Source organism: Giraffa tippelskirchi, chromosome 9 (assembly GCF_054371585.1).
Source record: "Giraffa tippelskirchi isolate mGirTip1 chromosome 9, T2T-mGirTip1v1.2.pri, whole genome shotgun sequence".
Lineage (NCBI taxonomy): Eukaryota > Metazoa > Chordata > Mammalia > Artiodactyla > Giraffidae > Giraffa > Giraffa tippelskirchi.
Genome location: NC_137283.1, coordinates 16,975,214 through 17,002,440, shown reverse-complemented (window position 1 = coordinate 17,002,440; position 27,227 = coordinate 16,975,214). Strand labels below are relative to the sequence as shown.

Here is a 27,227-nt window from a genome sequence, read left to right as displayed (position 1 = left end):
TCAGTTTCCGGTATACAGTACAGCAATTCAGTTGTGTGTGTGTATACACACACACACACACACACACACACATACTCTTTTTAATGTTACTTTCCATTATGGTTTGTTACACGATATTGAATATAGCTCCGTGTGCTATATAGTAGGACTTTGTTGTTTACCTTTTTTATATTTAATAGTTTGTATCTACTAATCTCAAACTCCTAATTTATCTCTACCCTACCCCCTTCACTCTTTGGTAACCATGTTCGTTTTCTATATCTGTGAGTCTCCGAAATAAGTTCACTTGTGTCATATTTTAGATTCCACATATAAATGATATTATAGGGCATTTGTCTTTCTCTTTCTGACATACTTCACTTAGTATGATAATCTCTAGGTCCAACTATGTTGCTGCAAATGATATTAGTTCATTCTTTTTTATGGCTGTGTAATATTCCATTGCATACATGTATTATATCTTCCTTATCCATTTATCTGTCAATGGACATAAAGTTGCTTCCATGTCTTCCAAGTTCATGGCTATTGTGAATAGTGCTGATATGAATATAGGGGTGTATGTACATTTTTGAGTAAGAGTTTTCTCTAGATATATCTCCAGGAGTAGGATTCCTGGATAATATGACAACTCTTTATTTTTTGTTTAAGGAAACTCCACAATGTTTTCCACAGCAGTTGCATCAATTTACTCACCACCAACAGTGAAGGAGGGTTCCCTTTTCTACACATGCTTTCCAGCATTTGTTATTTGCAGACTTTTTAATTATGGCCATGCTAATTGGTGTGAACCGGTACCTCATCCTAGTTTGATTTGTATTTATCTAATAATCAGCCTACAATCCTAAGTCCTAAAAGATGATGCTGTTAAAGTGCTGCACTCAATATGCCAGCATATTTGAAAAACTCAGCAGTGGCCACAGGACTGGAAAAGGTCTGTTTTCACTCCAATCCCAAAGAAAGGCAATGCCAAAGAATGCTCAAACTACCGCACAACTGCACTCATCTCACATGCTAGTAAAGTAATGCTCAAAATTCTCCAAGCCAGGCTTCAGCAATATGTGAACCGTGAACTTCCAGATGTTCAAGCTGGTTTTAGAAAAGGCAGAGGAACCAGAGACCAAATTGCCAACATCTGTTGGATCATCAAAAAAGCAAGACAAGACCAGAAAAACATCTTCTTTTGCTTTATTGACTCCACCAAAGCCTTTGACTGCATGGATCACAACAAACTGTGGAAAATTCTTCAAGAGATGGGAATAACAGACCACCTGACCTGCCTCCTAAGAAATCTGTACGCAGGTCAAGATGCAACAGTTAGAACTGGACATGGAACAACAGCCTGGTTCCAAATCGGGAAAGGAGTACATCAAGGCTGTATATCATCACCCTGCTTACTTAACTTGTATGCAGAGTATATCATGAGAAACACTGGACTGGATGAAGCACAAGCTGGAATCAAGATTGCTGGGAGAAATATCAATAACCTCAGATATGCAGATGACACCAACCTTATGGCAGAAAGTGAAGAAGAGCTAAAGAACCTCTTGATGAAACTGAAAAAGGAGAGTGAAAAAGTTGCCTTAAAGCTCAAGATTAAGAAAACTAAGATCATGGCATCCAGTCCCATCACTTCATGGCAAATAGATGGGGAAACAATGGAAACAGTGGGAGACTTTATTTTCTTGGGCTCCAAAATCACTACAGATGGTAACTGCAGCCACAAAATTAAAAGACACTTGCTCCTTAGAAGAAAAGTTATGACCAACCTAGACAGCATATTAAAAAGCAGAGACACTACTTTGTCAACAAATGTCTGTAGAGTCAAAGCTATGGTTTTTCCAGTAAAGATGTATGGATGTGAGAGTTGGACTATAAAGAAAGCTGAGTGCCAAAGAACTGATGCTTTTGAACTGTGGTGTTGGAGAAGACTCTTGAGAGTTCCTTGGACAGCAAGGAGATCCAAACAGTCCATCCTAAAGGAAATCAGTCTTGAATATTCATTGGAAGGACCGATGCTGAAGCTGAAACTCCAATACTTTGGCCACCTGATGAGAAGAACTGACTCATTTGAAAAGACCCTGATGCTGGGAAAGACTGAAGGCAGGAGGAGAAGGGGATGACAGAGGACGATATGGTTTGGTGACATCACTGACTCAATGGACATGAATTTGAGCAAGCTCTGGGAGTTGGTGATGGACAGGGAAGCCTGGCGTGCTGCATTCCATGCGGTCCCAAAGAGTCAGACACAACTGAGCGACTGAACTGAACTGAGTAATCAGCCATTTTGAACATCTTTTCATGTATCTACTGGCCATCAAGACAATCCCCATGGAAAAGAAATGCAAAAAAGCAAAAAGGCTGTCTGAAGAGGCCTTACAGATAGCTGGGAAGAGAAGAGAAGCAAAAAGCAAAGGAGAAAAGGAAAGATATTCCCATCTGAATGTAGAGTTTCAAAGAATAGCAAGGAGAGATAAGAAAGCCTTCCTCAGTGATCAATGCAGAGAAATAGAGGAAAACAACAGATTGGGAAACACTAGAGATCTCTTCAAGAAAATTAGAGATATCAAAGGAACATTTCATGCAAAGATAGGCTCGATAAAGGACAGAAATGGTATGGACCTAACAGAAGCAGAAGATATTAAGAAGAGGTGGCAAGCATACACAGAAGAACTGGACAAAAAAGATCTTCATGACCCAGATAATCACGATGGTGTGATCACTCACCTAGAGCCAGACATCCTGGAATGTGAAGTCAAGTGGGCCTTAGAAAGCATCACTACGAACAAAGCTAGTGGAGGTGATGGAATTCCAGTTGAGCTATTTCAAATCGTCAAAGGTGATGCTGTGAAAATGCTGCACTCGATATGCCAGCAAATTTGGAAAACTCAGCAGTGGCCACAGGACTGGAAAACGTCAGTTTTCATTCCAATCCCAAAGAAAGGCAATGCCAAAGAATGCTCAAACTACCGCACAATTGCACTCATCTCACACGCTAGTAAAGTAATGCTCAAAATTCTCCAAGCCAGGCTTCAGAAATACGTGAACCGTGAACTTGTAGATGTTCAAGCTGGTTTTAGAAAAGGCAGAGGAACCAGAGATCAAATTGCCAACATCCGCTGGATCATCGAAAAAGCAAGAGAGTACCAGAAAAACATCTATTTCTGCTTTATTGACTATGCCAAAGCCTTTGACTGTGTGGACCACAATCAACTGTGGAAAATTCTGAAAGAGATGGGAATACCAGACCATCTGACCTGTCTCTTGAGAAACCTGTATGCAGGTCAGGAAGCAACAGTTAGAACTGGACATGGAACAACAGACTGGTTCCAAACAGGAAAAGGAGTACGTCAAGGCTGTATATTGTCACCCTGCTTATTTAACTTATATGCAGAGTACATCATGAGAAACGCTGGGCTGGAAGAAACACAAGCTGGAGTCAAGATTGCCGGGAGAAATATCAATAACCTCAGATATGCAGATGACACCACCCTTATGGCAGAAAGTGAAGAACTAAAGAGCCTCCTGATGAAAGTGAAAGAGGAGAGTGAAAAAGTTGGCTTAAAGCTCAACATTCAGAAAACTAAGATCATGGCATCTGGTCCCATCACTTCATGGGAAATAGATGGGGAAACAGTGTCAGACTTTATTTTTGGGGGCTCCAAAATCACTGCAGATGGTGATTGCAGCCATGAAATTAAAAGACGCTTACTGCATGGAAGCAAGGTTATGGCCAACCTAGATAGCATATTTAAAAGCAGAGACACTACTTTGCCAACAAAAGTCCGTCTAGTCAAGGCTATCGTTTTTCCAGTGGTCATGTATGGATGTGAGAGTTGGACGGTGAAGATAGCTGAGTGCCGAAGAATTGATGCTTTTGAACTGTGGTGTTGGAGAAGACTCTTGAGAGTCCCTTGGACTGCAAGGAGATTCAATCAATCCATCCTAAAGGAGATCAATCCTGGGTGTTCATTGGAAGGACTGATGTTGAAGCTGAAACTCCAATACCTTGGCCACCTCATGCGAAGAGTTGACTCATTGGAAAAGACCCTGATGCTGGGTAGGATTGGGGGCAAGAGGAGAAGGGGACGACAGAGGATGAGATGGCTGGATGGCATCACTGACTCGATGGACATGGGTTTGGGTAGACTCTGGGAGTTGGTGATGGACAGAGAGGCCTGGCGTGCTGCAATTCATGGGGTCGCAAAGAGTCGGACACGACTGAGCAACTGAACTGAACTGAACTGGCCATCTGTGTGTCTTCTTCAGGGAAATTTCTATTTAGCTCTTCTGCACATTTATTGATCCAGTTGTTTGTTTTTGTTATTGAGTTTTATGAGCAGTTTGTATATGTTGGAAATTAAGCTCTTATTTGTTGCATCACCTCGAAATATTTTCTCTGAGTCCAGAGATTGTCTATTTGCTCTGTTTATGGTTTCCCTTGCTGCGCAAAAGCTTATAAGTTTGATTAGGTCCCATTTGTTTATCTTCGCTTTTATTTCTAGTGCCTTGGAAGACTGACATAAGAAAACTAGTACATTTTACCAACATCCTCTTCTAGGAGTTTTATGGTGTCATGTTTCACATTTAAGTCTTCAAAACATTTTGAAATTACTCTTGTGTACAGTGTGAGGGTTTGTTCTAATTTCACTGATTTACATGTGGCTGTCCAGCTATCCCAACACTATTTGCTGAAGACACTGTCTTTTCTCCTACTCTTGCCTTCTTTGGTGAAGAGTGAGATGGTCAGCATTTTTAACCAATAAAGTATTTTTTTTTTAGTTAAATTTTTTTTTTTAATTGAGGAGTAGTTGATTTACATGTTGTATTAATTTCTAGTATATAGCAAAGTGATTCAGTTACATATATATGTACATATATATCCAATAAAGTATTTTTAATTAAGGTGTATACATTTTTTTTTTAGACATAATGCTACTGCATATATAACAGACTACAGTATAGCATAAACATAACATTTATACTCACTGGGAAACAAGAAAGTTCAAATGACTCACTTTATTGTGATCTGTCTGGCACCCCACTCCAGTACTCTTGCCTGGGCAATCCCATGGACGGAGGAGCCTGGTAGGATGCAGTCCATGGGATCGCTAAGAATCGGACACGACTTCACTTTCACTTTTCACTTTCATGCATTGGAGAAGGAAATGGCAACCCACTCCAGTGTTCTTGCCTGGAGAATCCCAGGGACAGCGGAGCCTGGCGGGCTGCCATCTATGGGGTCGCACAGAGTCGGACACGACTGAAGCGACTTAGCAGCAGTCCTACTGCAGAACTAAACCCACAATTTCTTCAAGGTATGCCTATATAAGTGTAGCATTAGAAAGCAGAAACACAATCATTCTGAAACTGATGGAGTTCCAGGGACCTTTGGAGGTGCCTCAGGGCCTAGAGGCCACCATGGATAACAGGCAGGGATGTGGGGGAGGTGAGGCCCTCCATCTCCAGTTTAATGGAGCAAAGCAAATTTTATCTACTTTACATGTTATGGGTTTACTGCAAGATTTCAGGTTCTGCTCAGGGATAAATGTTATCCACTTAAAAACACTACAAGAAAAACTGTCAATTGATCAAAAACTGACCAAAGATAAGATATGCTAGGAAATACAAGAGAAAAATTCACATATCTATATGAAATGTAAACACTCAAGTACTAACGAACTAATTTCAACCTAAGTTTAGTAACCACTAACAGCCCTGCACTATGTGTGGTATGGGCATACCAAGGATGTCTAAGACAGAGTTTCCGTCTAAAAGGTGTTCTGAACTTCACTGGCAATAAGATATGGAAACAAGAGGTTAAACAAGTTGACCTAGTCATCAAAAAGTTAAGCAAAGTGTCCAAAAACAAGTGGGGCCACACTTTAGTGATGAGAGACCAATACTATGTAACATAACTGAAGAAGGGTTAGACCTAGACAGAGTCTGGAGAGATGGAATGGGGTTGGCAGACATTTTCAGTCAAGCCTCAGGTAGCAAAGATTTCAGGCTTTTGGGGGCCAGATGGTCTCTGTCCCAATTAACAAACTAAGGCATTAGCATGAAAGCAGCTGTAGACAACAGGTAAACAAATGGGCATGGCTGTGTTCCAGTGAGGTCTTGTTTATAAAAACAAGTGACAGGCTACAGGTTTTTAATCCCTGAGTGTTTTCAAGGAATAAACAAGAGATCAGCTTGGCTAGAGCAGAAGGATTTTTGAGAGGGAGAGATGAGAAACAAGGATGGACAGGTAGGGTAGCAGTCAAACTGTCCAAGGCTGTAAATGCCAGTCAAAACAGCTTGGAAGTATTCAGCTGATGATATAATAAGATAAAAAGAGCTCTTCAATATTAAACTGGAGCTGATACGAAGTATGAGGGGGAGAAGAAAAGCTGAAGAACAGAAAGCTACGCCATATGTGAAGCACAGACTAACTAAAAACGCTTAGTTTTTCCTGCCATCAGCCTGAATTCCCATTCTACAAGGAGAAAGAGAACGTATTTGGGAGCACTGCCTCCATCCATGTGCGAGGCTGTTACGAGGTCTGCTCTTTCCCATCCTTTCCCCGCAAAAATCCTATTTATTTATTATGTCATGTGGGATGAGAAGGTTTCCATGAAGAAAATAAAACATGTGAAAATAACTTCCTACCTTTAGTAACTTGTTTCAAGGCTGATGTAGAGGGTGTCTCAGGAACACTACCCTCTGAGGAACCTGGAGCTGACTTTTCTGCGGAAGGTGTCCCTCTGGTCTTCGCAGGAGAGCTCAGCTTTCTCTGAGGGCTGAATTTGCTTTCATTCTCTTTTATCAACAACTCTGACGCAGAACCACCAGTTTCTCTGATCAAGAAATTCTCCATTAACTTGCTTCCTTGTTTTAATGAATGTCTGAAGGCTGCCGGGTTCTTTGAAGAGGAGGAAGCAGCAGAGATGGGTGGTGACTCTAAGGCAAACAGATGATTCCTTGAAGCACAGAAAACACAGCAGACAATAAAGATGTCAACTTACATACACACAACTTAACTGACATAAGCTGTTTTCTCAATTAGCATTTGTTTCTGTGAAATACAGAACTTACTGCATAATGGTGACCAGTGTTTCTTCTAGAATAAAATAGAAAGCAATATATCTGACTTTAAAAGCAGTTAATCTGTCTATAAAAGATAACACAGGGACCTGAGATTCTGGCCATGGAGAATAGCTTCTATGAGACTTACTCTCCAACCACAAATAACTTTAAAATTTCAACAAAACATATAAAACCATTTATAAGCATGATCTATAAGCAACACAAGGCTACTATCCCTGAGACAGAAGAGAAACTTGAGGGGATCCAACATTTCCACAAGAATTCCCCATGGCAGCATGCTCTGGGAGTTGGGTATTAAAGTCAAAACAGGGACCAGTGATCTCTCTGAGTAGAGGGAACAAAGATTAGAGCTCTGAGCAAAGGTTGCTAGGACTGGAGGCACAGGGTGCTGAGCAGGGAGTAGCCACAAAACACCCCAAAAATCAGCTGAGAAATGCTCCTCAATTACTGATCATCTCCGGGGCTGCAAAAGCATAAGACAAAGTCACAGAAGACCTGACAGGAAGCAGATGTCGTGAAACTGAGATTCTGAAGGTCAGTGCAGGGAAACTGTTGGAATCTGAGCCCACCAAAGGTGAGAGACTCTGGTAAAGATTCTAGACATTCAGCTGAAACCCCACAAAGGCTACACCTTAAGAAGAAGGATCATCCTCTAGAAATAGCAACAAAAGTGAAACAGAGCAAATCTAACAGAAATTAAACCAAGCCTTGATGAAATAAGTGAAGACCTAGTAATTTAACTGCCTGTCAGAACAAAATTCAACATCTTTCAAAGGAAGACAATTCACAGCCTCTATAACATTTCATTCATAATATTCAACACACATTTAAAAATTACTAGGCATGCAAAGAAGACATTAGCCACTAATCAAGAGACAAAATAGTCATTAGAAGCAGATCCAGAAGTGATCTGAGTAGCATTAGAATAATTTCAAAAAAACTAGGACCAGTATGTTAAAGAAAAAAGAAAGAAATAGACAAATGAATAAGATAATGTATACTCTAAGAGGGAATTAAAATTCATCCCAAAAGGATAAACATAGAAAATGAAATCTAGGCAAAACATAACCAAACTACTGAAAAAAATACAGAGAAAATCTTTTAAACAACCAGAGAAAAATAAGATATACTACCTCTAAGGCACAGTTCCTCAACCCTGGCATTACCAACACTGAGTCAAATAATCTTCTGCTGTAGAGACTGTTCTGTGCCTTACAGAAATGTCACTAGCATAACACCCCTAACCTCAGACTAGGACAACCAAAACATCTCCAGACATTACCAAATGCTTCCTGGAGAAAGAGGTAAAAAGAAAGCAAAATCACTCCCAGTTAAGAACAATGGCTCTAAGGAAATAACAGTAAGAAATATCACTGACTTGTCAACAAAGACTATAGAAAAAGAAGATAACAGAATGACATCTTAAAAGTACAGGTAAAAAAAAAAAAACTGAATCCTATTCCTATTGAAAATATTCTTCCAGAATGAAAGCAAAATACATTCTCAAGCAAACAAAAGCTATAAGAATTCCTCATCAGCAGACAAGAAATACTGTAAGAACTGTTCTTGTGCGTAGAGAAAATGATTATAGATAGAAGCATATAAAGTGTCAACAAGAATCAATAGCTCCAGAAAAAGAAAATATGTGGCTAAACACAACAGTATTGACTTTAAAAACACACTAGCAATGTCTTAGAGAATTTATAACATACATGGAAGTAAAATAACTCAAAACAGTAAAAAAGAGGAATTAAATAATGTAAAAATATTACTGTAACCAATTAAATACAATGATACATACTCCAACTGAAAGACAAAACTTGTCAGACTAGATTAAAAAATAAAAGAAAATGCAACTATATACTATTTAAAAGAAACCATTTTATAAAGGTGCAGAAAGATTAGGGGAAAAAGGATGAGAAAAGATGTACTGCGTAAATAAATACAAACCAAAAGAAAGTCAATGTGACAACACTAACAACAGACAAAATAGATTTTAAGGCAAAAGTATTGAGAAAGAGGTGCATCTCACTTTGACAAAATGATCAATGTAATTAGAAGCCAGAAAATCATAAACTTCATTCATTTCATAGCATAGCTTCAAATGTATAAAGCAAAAATTGACAGAACTAAAAAGAGATATAGCCAGTTCACACTAATTGTTGGTTTAAAATAAAAGTGCATATCCATTTAAACATACCACTCTAACAAAACAGACAAGAATCAGTAAGAATACAGAAGATCTGAACCAGTCCAATTAACCAAACTGATACAATTAACAAATTAAAAACATCACATCTCACCAATGGAGAATATACAATATTTTCAAGTATACATGGCACATTCATTAGCACAGATCATGTTCTGGGCCATAAAGTAAGTCTCAAGAAATTTACAAGGAATAAAATAATTCAGTATATCTTCTGTGACCACTGTGAATTCACATGAAACTCAATAATGGAAAAATAACTAGAAAATCTCCAAATGTTAAGAAATGAAGCACCACACTTTTAAATAATTCCTTAAGTCAAACAACAATGAAGATCAGAAAATATTCTGAATCGAACAATAGCTTTGGGGTTCATCAAAACAGTCATTAGTGAACAATTTATAAGTTAATAGAAAAACTGAAAATCAATGTCCTAAATTTCCAGTATAAAAGGTTAGGAAGTTAACAGCAAATTACACCCAAAGAAGATCATAATAACAGATACTAGTGAAAAAGTAAACATACAAAAGAAAATTAGTAAAGCCAAAAGCTGGTTCTGTGAAAAAATGAACAAGATTTGGACAGCCCTACCAAGAACAAGCAAGAAAAATGAGTGAAAATACAAAACACAAAAACAAATAATTAAAAGGAGATATCACTAAAATCCCCACAGAAGTTCAAAGATAATAAGAGGATATTATGGACACTTCATACCAATAAAGTTATAATTTTAGATGAAATGGACAAATTCCTTGAAAATGACTACTTATCAAAGCCAACAAAGGAACAAACAGAAACTTGAAGAGTAGAATTATATATTAAAGAGATTCAGATGCAATTAAAAAGTTTCCTACAAAGAAAATACATCTTTGTGAGGAAACAGAAATAAAGTAAAAATAAAGAACCACAATTGTTACAAGTCTTTCTCTTCTAGGATCTGGGTTTGGTTCAAAGAAGGTTCTCAGAAAAGCTTTCATCTCATTATAACAAAGTAAAAGGCACACTATTCAACTGCTGGATAAAACTGTCACTGATAAATCACTTCCAAGCTACTACAAGGGTACACCTTTCAGCAAAGTGTCTATCCTAGAGAGAACTCCTTTTTGTTTTTATTCACAGTTCAGATGCATCTTACTCTTCCAATTTGCTCTCTGACTTCAACACATGCCGAAAAAGAACGTGGCAGAGAGTTGCACCATGGCAATAATAACACTATGCCTCATGCTAAAGTCAAAATTCATTAACTTTTCCATGTTCCTGCTAATTTCAGCAGTGGAAATATCATAGAGAACAAAACAGTTTCTATCCTTATGAATCTTACACTATAGTAAAGGAACAGAGAATACACACTCTCAACATAGGTAAAAAGTACTATGGGGGGGGGGGGGAAGCCGACAGTGAGGAGGGGGTGATACTCTTTACAGGATGGTCACAGAAGATCTCACCGAGAAGATGCCTATGAAAAACAGAGTCCAAAGAAAGTGGAGAATTAAACGATGTGAACATCTAGGGCAACACTGTTTCACTTTGTTAAGTACCAAGTCTCTAAGATCAGAGTGTGATTACCATGTCTGAGAAGCAGAGAGAGGTCACTGTGACTGGAGCAGAATGACCCAAGGGGAGAGAAGCAGGTGAATAAGTCAGGGAGCCTGCTCTGTAGGGCTGCGAGGACTCCCACAGGGACAAACAGGGTTTTTACTCCAATGAAACAGAAAACCACCTCTGAACAACATGCAGTATGACTTGCTTTTTATTTTCAAGGATCACTTAGGTTGCTGCCCTTAAAAGAACTGAAAGAGGACAAAAGAAGAGGTAAGAAGGCCTCTAAGAAGCTATCTTTGTACCGAGGCTGATGCTGGCTGGGAGAGGATAATGTTGGCATGGTGAGGGAAAGTTGTCAGACTCTGCAGGGACAGCAAAGATACAGCCAATGGGATTTACTGATGGAACAACAGAGTGAGTGTGAAAGAGAGAGGTCAAGAATGACTTTAAGGTTTTTGGCCCGAGCTGCCATTTACTAAGAAGAGGAAGACCGGGTTTGCGGGGACAGCAGAGGGAACTAGAGTTTAGTTTGGGTTTTAAGAGGTCCAAGCAGAGGTAAGTGAGACAAGCAGTTGGATAACATGAGGCTGATATCTTGGAAAGAGATCTAGCTGAGAAGCCATTCATGGCTTCCAGCCATAAATCTGGAAGCCATGAATGTATAATTGGTATTTATAACCATGAGACTGTTTATGGCAATTTACATAACTTAAAAATGAGCTGTGTGAAAATATTAATTCCAAAACTGATACTTAAAGTTGAATTGCTAACCTTTCCTTCAATTTCCATCACTCCTATATATTAAATTGAGTTGGCATTACAACACCTCACAGCATTCATCACAGACATTCAAACTGGATGAATTATGGACTTTCAAAATAATTGTGACTCAATAAAATCTAGGAAAATCTTGCTTCTTAGTTAAGTATATAATAACTTCTCCTTTTCAAAATGTGGCTAAGAATCAAAAGTGAAAACAGGTCTCTGGGTAAACATGGGCAGTCATAAAACCCATGCAATCAAGTCCATGGACTTTGGTAACTAGTCAAAGTCCCTACAAATACTTGTTATAACCCAGGACATGCAACCTGGGATCATTTGGTTAAACAGACAGAAGCCCACCAAGCCCAAGTTCTCATCAGCTCCACAGGGCATGCACATACATGTATCAGAGCTGCTGCTGCTGCTGCTAAGTCGCTTCAGTCGTGTCTGCCTCTTGTGCGACCCCATAGACAGCAGCCCATCAGGCTCCACTGTCCCCGGGATTCTCCAGGCAAGAGCACTGGAGTGGGTTGCCATTAGCAATACAATATAAATACATAAAATATATAGAATAGTAATGATAGGAACATTTTCTTAGGTTTCTCTGCTCCAGATACAGTACTATGCTGGGTATCTTTTAATATATCTCTTCATTTCTAATTCTTACAGCAATTCCTCAAAGTGTCCACAATATTATTCCCATCTTTCAGATGTGGAAAAGAAGCTAAAAAGGATTAATATCCTGATCACACTCATATCAAAACTAGTAGGGTCTGAAGTCTGTGCTCATGTATGGCAGCAACCATCACAACATTGGAATTATCCTCCAGTTAAAAATAAAATTAAATTAAAAAAAAAAATCAAGTAAGGTCAAGATGGAAACCTAGTTCTGCCTGAACCCAAACCCAGTCTGCTTTAAACTATACTATAAGGAAAGGTGAAATTATATACTACATCCTCTTTGTTTAAATTTTTAAACTTGAAATAAGCACCTGGAGAAAAATTCATACCTCAACAGTGGATAAACCAAAGCAATAAATGATGCTCTACATGCTGAAGCTGTAAAAATTATAATACACATGCAAACTGGCTGCTATGCAAAAATAAAAAACAACATTTTCTTACTTAGGTCAAGAATAAAGTTCCATTTAGACAACAACATTCTAAATAAATTTCCAAATAAATACATTCTAAATCTGTATTTAAAAATCTAATAAATGTATTCTAAATGTTGTATATAAATACAACAGTTTCTTAAAAATGTTATTTTAAATAAAACTGAATCACAGGGGAGAACAAACTCGTTCCTTGAAAATAAAAGGTAAATGAAGAAAATATAAGATCTGCATGTCAGCCCTGTTCCCAAAACCCTCTGGAATTATTTCCAATACTCTTTTGGTATTTGGTTTAGAAGATTACATTTTTAAAAATCATAATATCATAAAATGGCAATGACAGATGGGAAAGAGAGGAAGAAATAAAATTAACAAACTATAAATATCTTACATTTTATTCATAAAATTAAACTTCCTCCCTCACTGATCTTAATCCAGATTTCAAACAAGTAATGAAACTGAATAGCTTGAATTTTATCCCTACTAATTTTTCAAATGAAGTACCATAGCACTTTAGATATGACAAATGTCCAAGAAATGTTCACCATGAGGCAATTCCAAGAAGGCAGACGGAGAAGCAAATGACAAAATCTATCCCAAATCTACAGCGAATGCTTCCTACCTCACCAAACCCACTATAAAGAATACTTAAATACCCTGTTTCTTCAGGGAGGAGAGAAGAGACTGCAATAATTCCAAGGCTTCCCTTTAAGTTACCAAAGGATCTATGAACCCAAAGATATCAATAACTTCTCATCAACAGACTCTGTTCATTGTAACACTCCTCCTTTCCTAGCAGGGAGGTTGTTAAGCTTTCACTACCAGCTGAGGAAAAAAAGAAGCCATGAGATACAATGTTACCATATGAGAAAAAAGCAAACAGTCCATCAATTCCTTTTCTTTTTTAATCACCAATCAGATCCTTTCTAAATATACAGCTCCATCTTTTCTCATTGACTTTAAAATCTAACTGATGAAGGACTTTGAAATAAGAAAAGCAGGACTTCCTGCATGGCTCAGTGGTAAAGAATCTGATTGCCAATGCAGGAGACATAAGTTCAATCCTTGATCCAGGAAGATCCCACATGCTGTGGAGCAACTAAGCCCATGTACCACAACTATTAAGCCTGTGCTCTAGAGTCCCGGAACTGCAACTATTAAGCTCACGTGCCACAGCTACTAAAGACTGTGCACCCAAGAAGCCAATGCTCCACAACAAGAGAAGCCATCACAATGAGAAGTCCACGCACTGCAACTAGAATAGCCCCCGCTCACCACAACTAGAGAAAGCCTGTGCAGCAACGAAGACTCAGCACAGCTAAAAATAAATAAATAAAAAGGAGAAAAGCCATCACTTTAATTATGAGCATCAGAGAATCTCAGAATGTCTTAATCTAGCAAAGTATACCACCTTCTCATGACTTTGCTTAAGGAAATAACCAACCAGTCAATTTCTAGAATGCCACATTAGGCAAGTTCAAAGGAGTAAATCTGCTCATCTTTAGGATGCAAACCAATGATTAAACTTGCAATTCTACTGGAAGAAATTTCTTTACAGTTTTGGGGGCAATGTAATGTACCTCTAAGAATATTCCAACAAGCTTAGAAGTCATGGCACTTAAGTATGTAGCCACCTAGCCATTAACTAAACACAGTACATTCCTACTAAAACTTCTTGCTTGGCTTGCGTGATTAAAACTAAAAATAAATCAACATATCGTCTGATAAAACATGCCTTTTTAAATCCCTCTGGGTGACCACTCACTTAACACCATCATGCATTTGACAGTTAAGAAGTAAAGCTACACATCATAAAGCACTAGCAATTACATATTTCACATTACACATCATTTTATACATGCTGAGCAAATCAGAGTAAGAATTAGTGGATTACTATATAACAGACACAGAAACCGTAATACATATATGTGTGTACACATACACATGCATATGCTACCCAGCTCTGTCCACTGAGAGGGTTTAGAAGCAATGACACCCCAGTAGTAATGAGCATACCCAGCTCCAGATCCTGGTTTCTAAATACCATTCCCCAATAAAAGGAACCAGGGCTTCTTGGGAACATGGCTGATTCTAATGCTGGGCAGAAAAAACAAAAGATAAAGCTGAAGTATTTCTGAACTACTCAAAAGTAAGTGCCCAAATTTACATTCTAACTCGTTTTGCATACAGGAGACTTCCTGTTAAGTAAAGGAAGAGACTCGTATCATGATCAGATTGTTCACATATGATTAACGACTGTGGTAGCATCCTTTCTTTTACCCCTAAATATGCAACACTGCATTCCCTAATCCTCAAAAGTTCAAAGAGTAAAGAGGGGAACACATATCAAAGGCAAAAGCTGTTAGGGATTAGTCACAAAATTAAATCATACCGTGCAAAATTCAAGCTTTTTACCAGTTCATCTAAAACACGGTTATTTTTCAGGTCCGGCTCTGTAACTGTCTAGAAAAGAAAAACAACAGATGGAAAAAGGTCAGCAACAATAATTAACTTGTCATAATATCATTTTTGAAAATGTGTGCCCCATCCTCCTGAGACTCCCCATCCCACTAAGTCTTCCAGGAAAGCCTCAAAATAAAGTTCATTTATCTCATACTAATATGGAATTTTAAAACAGTGAATCACTATCTGCTGACTGGAAGTCTGCTTCAAAACTCTCCAAAGCATCTGGTAAAAACATACGCACTCTGTACTGCCTAAAATAAAACCTAATATGAGCAAGAATCCTTCTTCCAAATGGCAGCACTCAGTTTCCCTCAAAATTTCTCCTTCAAAGAAGAGAGATGCTCTTTTCAGCAGTAATGCAGGAGGAGCCTGAGGTACACAAAGCGACTTTAAAAACAAGACTGGTGTTCAGGAATGCAAGAGGAAAACAATAAACCTGGTAGTTATTTAGCATGAAGAATAAATAGCATGAATAATGAATAGCATGAATATTTTGCATACAGTTAGTCTCTGCGATGATACCACCTTGAGGACAGCAGCATCTCTAGTTGTTGTAAAGAGCTTAGACTTGAAAGCAGAGTGCATTCAATGACAGCCTGACACCAACAACCTACCAAACTAGAACCGAAATCCTTTAACTAGCCCCAGCATCCTTTCCACCAGATCCTACCACTTCTTTTTCTTTCTTTACTACCTCCATGTTCTTTCCCTTTTTACCTACCTTTTCACCTATTTCAACTACATGAAATGTTTCGGAAACTTTAACAAATTTTCTGGTGTTTTCCCTGAAGGTCTGATTTGGGCAAGAGGTAAGGGGCCAGTTAAACTGAATCTTTGCCTGCTGCACAAATACTAAAATATCAATCCTTTGCAAATAAATGATCCTTCCATCAGATTTTCTACCCAAGTTGAGAAATTTTAAAAAACGAGGAGTCATAAAAAACAGTTCATAAGATTTAAAGTGTGCTATATCCTGATCTTAACATTAGCTTTTTCTTCCTAAAAACCATTTAGGTTATCAGAAATCTTAATGAATAGTTGAACAAAGCCCAGTTCTCCATATATGTATTTTAGAAGTCTTTTCTGAAAATGTTTTTGATATAGCTTAATTCAATAATCATGCATCTTCCCATGGCTTATGTGTATACATAAAGCAGAAATATCTGCACCAATCAGTTAGCTTTAAAGGAAAAAAAGAAAAAAACTCACCACACAACAAGTTGGACATTGTGTTTTATAGGACAGAAATTTTCTTATACAAAGAGAACAGTCTGCAAAAACACAAATGCAACATAATCAATTAGTTAAGCTATATAATAATATTGGAACCTAACCTCTAACAATAGTTGATTTAAGCCCTAGAATATTTCCACCATCTAAGGTCTATCATTACAATCTTAAAATTCGAGTACTTGTACTCTAACTATACACAGTTGCAAATACAACTTAGTAGCATTCTTAGGAAAGCGATACATATCAAATAATAGTAATCCTGAGTCCCTAGCACATCACAACTCTACAAGCAACATGTATCTCTCTCTGTATCTTCCATCTGTAAAATGAAGGAAACATAAGGTAAGAACTAGGATAGTTTTGTATAAACACGTCAGATATCTCCACTGCCTAGCATTCTAAAATATAAATTTTGAAACAAGATCTGTATGTGTGTTAAGAAATAATATATACCAGATTATCAAATTAGGGATTTCTACATCCTAACTCTGTAAATAATGTCCTTCATCCTGCATTTAACAAATACTTTTGTAGCAAGCGCTGTTATAAGGAAAGGTTCTTGACCTTAAGGAAAGCAGTAAGGCAATTACATCTAATTCAGTGTTTTAAGGACAACGTACTAAGTTTTAACAATTTAAGTAGAAATTGGCATGAACTAAATTCTTCACACCCAAGGCAGTGTAAAATGGTCTCCCAAAACCTGACAAATAGAATGGCGCTGTACTAGCAGCTAATGTGCTATTAGCACAAAGTCACTTTAGCGAAGGGGCTCTATAGTGGCTCAGACAGTAAAGAATCTGCCTGCAATGCGGGACACCCAGGTTCGATCCCTGGGTCGGGAAGATCCCCTGGAGAAGGGAATGGCAACCCACTCCAGTATTCTTGCCTCAAAAATCCCACGGACAGAGGAGCGGCGGGCTACAGTCCATGGAGTTGCAAAAAGTCAGACATGACTAAGTGACTAGCACACACACCTTAGTGAAGTAGCCTAATAGGCTCTATCCCCAGTCATACTGAATCAATGCATTGTGACCAATAAATCACATCCATAATATGTGATTCTGATTGAATAACAATTATTTTTTAAAAATTAATACGTTTTTGTCACTAGGTTGAACCATAAGAAACTTTATGGTAAGTCAAACAAAAAAGACAAATATTGGCAATTTCATTAACATAACATTGTGCACTTGCTGCGTGCTCTGTTTTAAGCATGGTAGATGTATTAACACTTTCAATCCTTACAGCAGCTCTGAATCCCATTTTATGAGAAGGAAAACACGGCATAGAGCTTAGCCAACTTGCCCAAGATCATGGAGTTAATAGGTGGCAAAGGCAAGTACCAGAGTCCATGCTTTTAACATACTTCTAACTAATTATTTAAAATATTATAATCTGCTTATAACATGTACTTATTATATATACCTATATAGTATCAACAAGAATCTAATCAGTACCTCCACACGTACTAGGGTATGTAAAATGAGGCCACTGCTTTCTCTTCCACATAATCTGATATGTGTTTTCTTCTGAAATATGGAGACCAGACACTAGTCCAAAGTAGATCAAGTCCTTGGCTTACTTTCAACTTCCCAGGCTACTACCAAATATGTGCTGGTGAACTGCACGCCAGCACAATTTATTCTCCAGTGAGCAACCATATTTCAAAGTAGAGCAGCTGAAGACCTTTGAACCATGTATTCCTAGGTGGCTTTATTTAAGTCACTTGTGAAGTTTATTTTTCCACCCCCAAAGCTCAACTGTGAGCCATGTGTATAGGGTGGGAGAGGGAAGAGTAAAACAGTGAAATAAAGGGTAGCTTCACAGAAACAAGCAAGCCCAGGGAAGGAGGTATTTCTCATCTCCAACAGGATACAGCCATCTGCTGGCTTTTATGTATCAGAAGAGCGCAGCCTGACAGTAAAAATCAAGTTTCTAAAACTTAAACCAAACCTTTTGGCATGTGATCTTAAGGATTTTATGAGAAAATAAACCATCTCAAAAATAATTCTGAAGTGTCCAATTAAAAAAGAGAAAATCCAGTTCCAAGTTTGAAAGGAATAGGAGACCCTTTCAAAGCTGAGGAAAGCTGGCCTCTGCTTCCAATTCCAGTGTTAAGTAACCAGTGAGCTGATAAAAGAATAACCTCCTTTCAACTAACGACCAGCACTCCAGCATTTCTGTAAGTGTGGTTCTGCGTAATCGCATGTCCTTTCCGTATATATAACTCTCTCTCTTCTCCCCTGTCTTGTTTCACAATGCTGCCTCATAAGAATGAAAAAGAAGAATAACATTGATTGTTTGTCTGAAAGAATATTACACTGCCTCTTAATTGAGCAAAAGTCAATAAATGGAACACTTCACATTTCATTTTTTTTTTAGTAAAACGAAATCGCTGTTTACTCCAATATAAGCCTCAATTAATTTAGTGAGTCAAAATTCACAAAAGGAAAAGAAAAATGACTGCTGATTCATCTCTAAAATAGTGGTAATTTAACAGTACCTAAAAGCCAATGATTTCATCTAACAGTAAATATTTGAGCATCTTCCACTATCAAGTCAGAAAAACGGCGCAAGTCCAAAGCAAACTGGCACGTGAGCAGATCAATCTATTAGTGAGAACATTTCTCACTTAATGGTGTTTTATGTATTGGAGTAAGCCTAGGCCCTCTCCCCGCAAAAGTACTCTTTAACAACATGAATTTGGATCAATTTAATTGCCCCACATTTTGCACTGCACCTCACTCAAAGCTTAATAGCAGCAGATATGCAAATGTAGTGTTTGTTACCCATATTGAAAAAGCTAAACATAGGAAAACAGAATAAAGGAATTTAAAAAGACAAATCCTGAAATGTTTAAGGACCAGCAAAGTGGCTAGGATTCTGGGTCACTAATTCCAGTCAATCCAGGATGACAGCAGAACACGACACCTACGTCTGGCTCCTACTAAGCTCTGGGGGCTTTTGTGTCATTAACACAATTATAGACCCAGAGCAACTTTTAGTCTTGAGGGAACCTGTGACAATGGGTGATTAGTAGAAAAGCGTACTGAAATCATGACAGGTAGAATATGAAAAATAACCACTCATAAAATAAATTATCATTATTGGAAGTACTCTCCACCGACTTCTTAGATAAAGAATGACATCAGTGATAACTGTATGTGACAAAGAAACAAGAAAAAAAGAGAATGGAAGTAAAGACCAGTTTTTCAGCTAAGTAGGGTTCACGAAATTCACTTAAAAAGTTATCTTTCTTCCCTAGAATGACATAATTAAAATCTACAGAGTAGACTTCCATGTCTGTCCAAGAGAATGTATCCAATATTCAAAGTTACTCTCCTTCTACAAACAACTAAAATGCTGGGGGGAAATATGAAAAAACTCTCTATTTTCAGACTTTGGACAACTATAGAAATGAGAGAAGTTCTACCACAGCCCAAGACACCTGCCCATAAGCAATTTCTTGACCACAGCACAGGAAGGAAAGCCAAAGGCCCATCAGTCTTGCTAGTTGAGAAAACAAAGGTCAGAGTTCAGGGCAATCCACGCAGCTATAATTCACACAGCAGAGTACCAAAAAGAAAGAAGCTACATATATGTAAAGACCTCCAGAAACATGCATACATATCTACTCAATTCTATGACTGAACTTAAATCTGCACATACACAGGGATCCATGAGGCCAGATAAAGATCAACTTCCAGGAAAAGAACCATAACTGGAGTGGTAACAAAGGGCCAAGAGTTCATAAAATTTCTAGCAGCCTGTTTGGAGAAACCTCACTAAACACTTGGGCACTGAGTAGACACCCCAGAGCTTCATACCTTAGTATGAGAGCAGATTAGCCAGAGCGAGTGGGTGATGTCAGAAAGATGGCAGAACAGGAAGCCAGCCGCTGCTTTCCCCATGGTAACACAAATCAACAAGACAGGAACCAACTCCCTTTGTGAGAAATACGGATACTAGTTCAAATGCTCACATACCCCAAGGCAAGCAGAAAATCAGCCACATCAAAGCTGGTAGGAAATATGTGGCCCTCACTTGCCAGAGTTCCTATCCCTGGCTCAGCACCACATAATCAGAGAGACCCACAACTCCCAGCTTTTCCCAGCGGAAGGAGAGAGAGAAGACTGAACCACAGAGGAAATGTTCAGACTTTTCATGGGGCTGCCCTAGGAACTGGTTTCCACCATGCCTGAATCAAAGCACTGATAAGAAAAGGAACCAGGTCCGAGTCACTGAGAACAAAGGTTTGGATGAGGACTCAATCGTTCACCATTACTCCTCCCTGGGAGTAAACAGGAGGAATTCCCACCTCTCAGCTTCTCTTTAGGGAAGAACATGCATCCCACATTCCCACTTTTCAGCAGGCTGCCTAAGAGATTTGTTTCTATGTCACCCAACCCATAGCACTGAACAGACTTACTCTAGAAGCTGGGAGACTAATGAGAACAGAAAAGAGCAGCGCTGCTCCAGAGGACCCACAGCACAGATGGAGGCTCATACAGCTCAGTGGCTTCTCCTTTGGAGAGAAAGAGAAGAGAGAAGGATGCGACCAGTACCTCAGCTTCTCCAGAGACTGCCTGAGGGATTGCTTCTACTTTGCCTGACACAGAGTGCTGATGGGTGCCTGGGGGCCACCAGGAACAAAAGACAGCTGGGCAGTTTGCTGCAGTTCCAGAGGCTGTGCAGTACCACACATATAAGAAGAAGCAAAAGATTATATGTTGAAGACAACACTGTTAAGATGTTAATTATCCTCTAATTGATCTCTAGATTTAATGCAATCCCAGTAAACATCCCAGCAGGCTTTTTGGGGGAAAGAAACAATCTGATTCTAAAATTTATATGAAAATGCATGCAAAATGCAAAGATCCTAAAAAGAACCAAAACAATGTTGATAAAGAAAAACAAAGTTGGAGTAGCGACAATACCTGACTTGAAGACTTACTAAAAAGGCTACAATAATTAAGACAGTGTAATTCTGGCACAAGGATATAGACTTAGAGAACAATAGAAGAGAGGAGAATCCAGAAACAGACCCACATGTAAATTCCCTGGGGCCATACTGACTGACATGGAGAGAACTATATCCAGTGATAGAAATGTTCAAGGCTAACCATAATCGTTATATGGTATAAACATTTGTTGAAACTTACTGACACTTGTACCCTTTACTGCGCACTTGAAATGGATGCCTTTCATTACATGTAAATTATATCTAAATCAAGAAGATTTTACACAGATTTAGAAACAATCCCCAAAACTTCTGTTGGTTCCTAATATGAATCCACCCTAGAAGGAAACTAAGACTTATTAAGGCCCTATAATGTGCCAGACCCTGGATTCTCTACATCTGACTCTCCCAACCATCTCCTAAGGTAGACACTACTCTCTATAGAGTTTCACATTTGAAGAAATGACGGGCATTTGCAAACTCACCCACCTAGTAAGTGAAGAGCTAAGTCAGGCTTAGCTTGTCTCTCATGCCCATGTCGCTACCATGTCTTCTTTATGGAAACTTTTCCACCAAAGCTACTACTACCCACTAAAGCCATTTTTAAGCCTAAATTTTTTTTTTTAACTTTCCAACACAAATCAACTCATGATAGAGAATAAGAAAGATCGTAAGCCTAGATAAGCCATAAACTGGACAGCCAGATACTGAACAAGCACAGGTGCACCCCTGGGTACTAAATACGTCAAAACACAGTATAAAAAATGCGTACATACCAGACTCACAAAGAGAAGTACAGACACATTTCAATACGTGAGTCTTTCCACCATCACAAAGCAAGTTAAGTGATAAAACTCTGTAATACTCTTCAGTGGGAGAACTCGTCCACCAGGATTTCTAAACTTTAAAATTCTACACCAAGGACTAATTGGTTGAACCACCTATCTCTTACCCTCTCAAAAACAAAAATTATGAAATTTAAAATCTAAAAAGTGCTGGACAAATAACCATATATAGTGATCAAAATCTTCATTCCCATAAATGTTATAGAAGGCATAAAAGTATCCAAGAGGGAGACAGTGGAAAAGACTTTCCAAAAACTTCAAGACAGAGGGGCTAAAGGTGTAAATAAATATGTGTACTTATCTTTGGTGTCAAATTAACACTACATTATGTAAAAATCACATTTTTCTAACTCAGAGAAACAACACATACTTACAGTTATGTGAACACTGAGGAATCATCATTGCAATGTTGAAATATTCAAAGCAAATTCCACACCGCAGCAAATCATCTACTGTCTGAAATACAAAAATACACATATACTTATCAGAAAGCCACCAAGATTGGAACATCTGCCACAGGATTCTTTCTCCATCCCCTAAAAAATTAATTTAATAATACTTCTGTGTCATATGTATAAATTTGACAGTTAAGTCCACGTAAACTGCAAGGTAGAGAAAAACCTCCTCCATATAACTTATTCAAATTCCCACTCCATATTGCCAGCCCTTCACAAAAAAGAGGCTTACTCTATTCCTGTTCCACTTGCCATGTGTTTCCAGCTTCTATCCCAAGCCTTCTCCTCTTAAGACCCCACTCCCCGGCCTACAGTCACTGCTGGATGAAAGATCCCCAAATCAGGGAATACTATAGACAAACATCAGAAAGTATCCAATTAAAACCCTTGCTTCACAAATGAGTAAACTTGTATCTAGAGCAGCTACTGCATAGTGCACATCCGTCAATCAGGACTCAACTTCCGGTTTCCCTGCTGCCTGTCAGCCCAGTGCTTTCTGCATGGTACTACACGGTGGCGTCTTAACTGTTCCACCACCAGGCAAGTCGCTGTTTCACATACTTTTTGAAACATGTGAGTATAAGACCTAAATTTAAAAGTTGTTGTTGTTAGTTGCTAATTCATGTCCAATTCTTTGTGACCCCATGAACTGTAGCCCGCCACGCTCCTCTGTCCATGGGATCTCCCAGACAAGAATACTGGAGTGAGTTGCCATTTCCTTCTCCAGGGGATCTTCCCGACCCAAGGATCAAACCCGCTTCTCCTGCTTGGCAAGTGGATTCTTTACCACCTGGAAAGCTCAAATTTAAAAGTACAGACAAAAAGATTAAACAGAGAACAAATCTACAACAATAATACATAACAACAGAACTATGTAGTTTAACCTTCTTAGGAGGTCTATAGCATCCGTATGCCAATTTTACATCTCAATTTTATAGAGATGTAATCTCTATAGAGATTACAAATGGAGTCAAATCCAAGAAGTTGACTCCACAGTGATTTCAAATTTTAAATACATATACACATTGTGGGTATGTGTGTACATAAGCAGACATGAGAAAAACTGAAGGACAATAAAACATTAAACAGCGGTTCTCTCGGTATAGCAGGATGCTACGCAACTTTCATTTTCTCCTTTATCCTACTCTAAATTTTAACTTTTTCTACTATCTACAAACAAACATCTATAATCTGTCAAAAACAAATTTCTGGTACAGTAAAACCAGGGAAATAAACATCCAAATGCCCAAATCTACAATTATTTTGGGTGGTAATCTACCACTGATGCAAAAAGCTAGAAGATTGTGCTGAAAATTAGTTAAGAGGAGAGGCAGAACCAGAAGCCAAATACCTGGCACCTGGTCTATTTGCTTCCTTCACTATTGCCATCCTCTCCGAGAGGAATGGTTCTGCCAGATGTGCTGAGCTGGTTCTTAAGTTTTCTGGATCACAGATCCCTTTGAAAAATAAATGAAAATTATGAATTCTCCTCTTTAAAACACATACATACAGAAAACAATATATCAGTAATTCCAAACACCAAAGTTTTTCCATGGATCCTCAGTTAGGAATTATGGATTTGGGGTCTGATTTCTATTCATTATAAGAAAGAATTCCAAATAGAGCTACTTCTGAAAACAGCTAATTCTTTGTTCCTGGAGGAGTTCAGGCTAACACCAGAAGAGAAATAGGTGGATACACTGTAAAAGGAATTAGATTAGTGGCGAGGCTGGCTTTCCAACCTTCAGATTCTAATATGGGCTCAGTCGGTTACACCACCGAACACTCTGGTGCTGAATCCTATACTCAGGCTGCTGTGCGACAGCCAATCCAGAGACATGGAATCCACCACTAAAGGACACTGTGGAAGTTTTGTGGGAATACATAAAATATGCTTAAATCTACAAAGCAGGTAGCTTTACAAGTTATAGAGCTTTCACTTCCCTTATTCAATTTATAATCTTTTGACAACAAATAAAAAGCACAGGGAGAAATAACACATTATGTGTTGATAATAATAATAAAGATATATTAATTTAATGCTTACTACCTTCTAGATGGTCTTTCCAGATAGCTCAGTGGTAAAAGAATCCACCTGCCAATGCAGGAGACGTGGGCTCGATCCCTGGATCGGGACGATCCCCCTAGAGAAGGAAATAACAACCCACTCCAGTATTCTTGCCTGGGAAATCCCATGGACAGAGGAGCCTGACTGGCTACAGCTCATGGGGTCACAAAAGAGTCGGATACAAATTAGCAACTAAACAACAAAAAACCTCCAATCAATAAGCAAATAATTTTTGAGCACCCGGTATGTGCCAGGCACTGTGTTAGGCACGTTGAATAAACCAAACAGGATCCCCATCCACACACATCAACTCATTTAACCAACTATATGAACTATTTCTGTCTCCAGTTTATAGTTGAAGAAATTCAGGATCAGCGAAGCTAAGTAACTGAATCAAGGTCACACAATTAAATAGGAGGCAGAGACTAATTTAACACAGAACCACTGGAACTCAATATACGCTCTTCTCCACTGTACACTGGTGCCAAGGTCACCACAAACGCAGAACCAGAGCTTTCCAAAATCCTTCCACAATGTCAGCTTTTCACTATGGGGAGATCTCAAGTTACCAAGCACTTAAGATGACATCCATGACAGCAGATATTAACCTCTTCCAAGTCCCGTCAGTCATCTTATGAGTGAGTGGGACAGACATCATAATTCCTAGTTAACAAAACGGAGCAACAGAAGGAGAACGTGATCCTGCTCAGTCACACACTGAAATAATCACAGAACAAGGAGAAAAACCAGGCAACTGATTCTTAGCTAGTACAGCACAGTGTATTCGCTCTTGATCAAACGCTGTAGGAATCCAGGACTCACCACTATTGTCCATGGAGCAAAAATTAATGTTATTTAATAGTAAAAGACTTCAATAAAATGAAAGGCTGGTCTAAGTGAGAATCCAGATTTGTCTGAGAGAGAGAGATGCACAGGAGTTAAGAGTTAGAACACAGGGAGGACAACGCAAATTAGCACTAGGCTTCTTGCTGCTGCTGCTGCTGCTGCTAAGTCGCTTCAGTCGTGTCAGACTCTGTGCGATCCCATAGGCGGCAGCCCACCAGGCTCCCCCGTCCCTGGGATTCTCCAGGCAAGAACACTGGGGTGGGTTGCCATTGCCTTCTCCAGTGCGTGAAAGTGAAGTCGCTCAGTGTGTCCGACTCTTCGCGACCCCATGGACTGCAGCCCACCAGGATCCTCCATCCATGGGAGTTTCCAGGCAAGAGTATTGGAGTGGGTTGTCATTGCCCTCTCCGAGGCTTCTTGAGCGTAATTAAAAGAAATGAAAGAAAATGTAAAGGAGACCACCTGCTTTGCTAGGTGATTAAATAAATGTTTTTTGATACAAGATCCACCCAAACTCTGTCCGGTGTCACTGTGGGAGATTCTCCACTAAAGTACTGGGAGAGTTTACCTAATGCTTGATACTCCGTGAGTCGTAAGAAAAGATTAGGTGTCACTGTCGTTTCCACTGTTTGGAGTAATGTTTCTCTCAAGATCATTGTTGTTGTGCGGCTGAACCGCAGAATATCCTGTTCCATACGGCGGTCAATCTCCGCTCACCATCAGTGACCGAGGCCTGTTCCCGGCACTTGCCAGAGGAGGAAACAGGCCCAGCGCCACGCGCTGGCAAGCAGCGGGGCAGAGCCGAGTACCCTGGCCCAGCTGGCCGCTGGCGCCCGGTTCTTTCGCCTCCTCAAGGTGGGGCTGGCCTCCCGCGGTCGCCCAGACAGCCCCGACCTCCCCAAGGCACTCACCTTCATGACTGCCAGGGCCGGAGGCCACAGGGGCTCGACCAGGGAATCCATGGTCTCGTCTAAAGAAACTGGGAGGGTCCGCTACCCGCTGGCCTCCCGCGCTCCTCGTCCACTCGAAATTCCCCGCGCTACGGTGTTACGTCATCAGCCCGCGACGCGCCCGACGCGTTTGCAGAGGATGCTGGGAGTTGCAGTACGTGGGCGGAGCGCAGCCAAAGATGCCCTTATTGCTCAAGCGCCAGGCTCCGGCAACGCCTCTGTGCGCACCTGTGTGGTTAAAAGAGCCCACAGGCGGGTTTTGTACTGTACCTTTACTAGATGAATGCCTGTTGAATTTTGGAAAAAGACAGCCTAGAATCAAACCGTATCCAGGCCTTGTCAAACCTTTCCAAGTCTAGGCTCATGCCTCCTCCTTTCGGTCGCCCTCTCTGATTGCCCTAACGATCTGTCCCTGCTCAGAGCCAGGGTTTTCACATCCATTTCGCCATCTCACTCCATCACAACATTGCGAGGTAAGTATTATCATTATTAGTTTACGCAGGAGAAAGCTTCGGCTCAGAAGAAGTGAATAGAGTTTCTTTGAGTTACACAATGTCTTTGACCAGGGTACAAATAGAGCCTCTGGACTTAAAATAGGAGTTATTTTCTGGCATAGGATGGTTAACCTAATTTAACATCTTGACTTTGGAGCATAGCCTTCCAAATATTTCCTGTGCAGACACGCAGATA

General features: G+C 39.4%; 1 protein-coding gene across 6 annotated transcripts in view; it reads right to left on the bottom strand.

Annotated features, from left to right (window-relative positions):
- The window catches only part of RAD18 (RAD18 E3 ubiquitin protein ligase), a 91,684-nt gene extending 65,056 nt beyond the window's left edge, over nt 1-26,628 (bottom strand). For all 6 annotated transcript variants that reach the window (XR_014064787.1, XM_081528159.1, XM_081528158.1 and 3 more), the window contains exons 1-5: nt 26,499-26,628; nt 22,593-22,674; nt 16,390-16,451; nt 15,107-15,177; nt 6,649-6,959 (exon numbers count right to left, since the gene is read on the bottom strand). Coding sequence is in view for 5 of the 6 variants with exons in the window: in XM_081528159.1 (XP_081384285.1) it covers nt 6,649-6,959; nt 15,107-15,177; nt 16,390-16,451; nt 22,593-22,674; nt 26,499-26,549 (577 nt within the window). In the remaining variant the exon portion in view is untranslated. The remainder of the gene's footprint in view (nt 1-6,648; nt 6,960-15,106; nt 15,178-16,389; nt 16,452-22,592; nt 22,675-26,498) is intronic.
- Between the last annotated feature and the right edge of the window lie 599 nt (nt 26,629-27,227).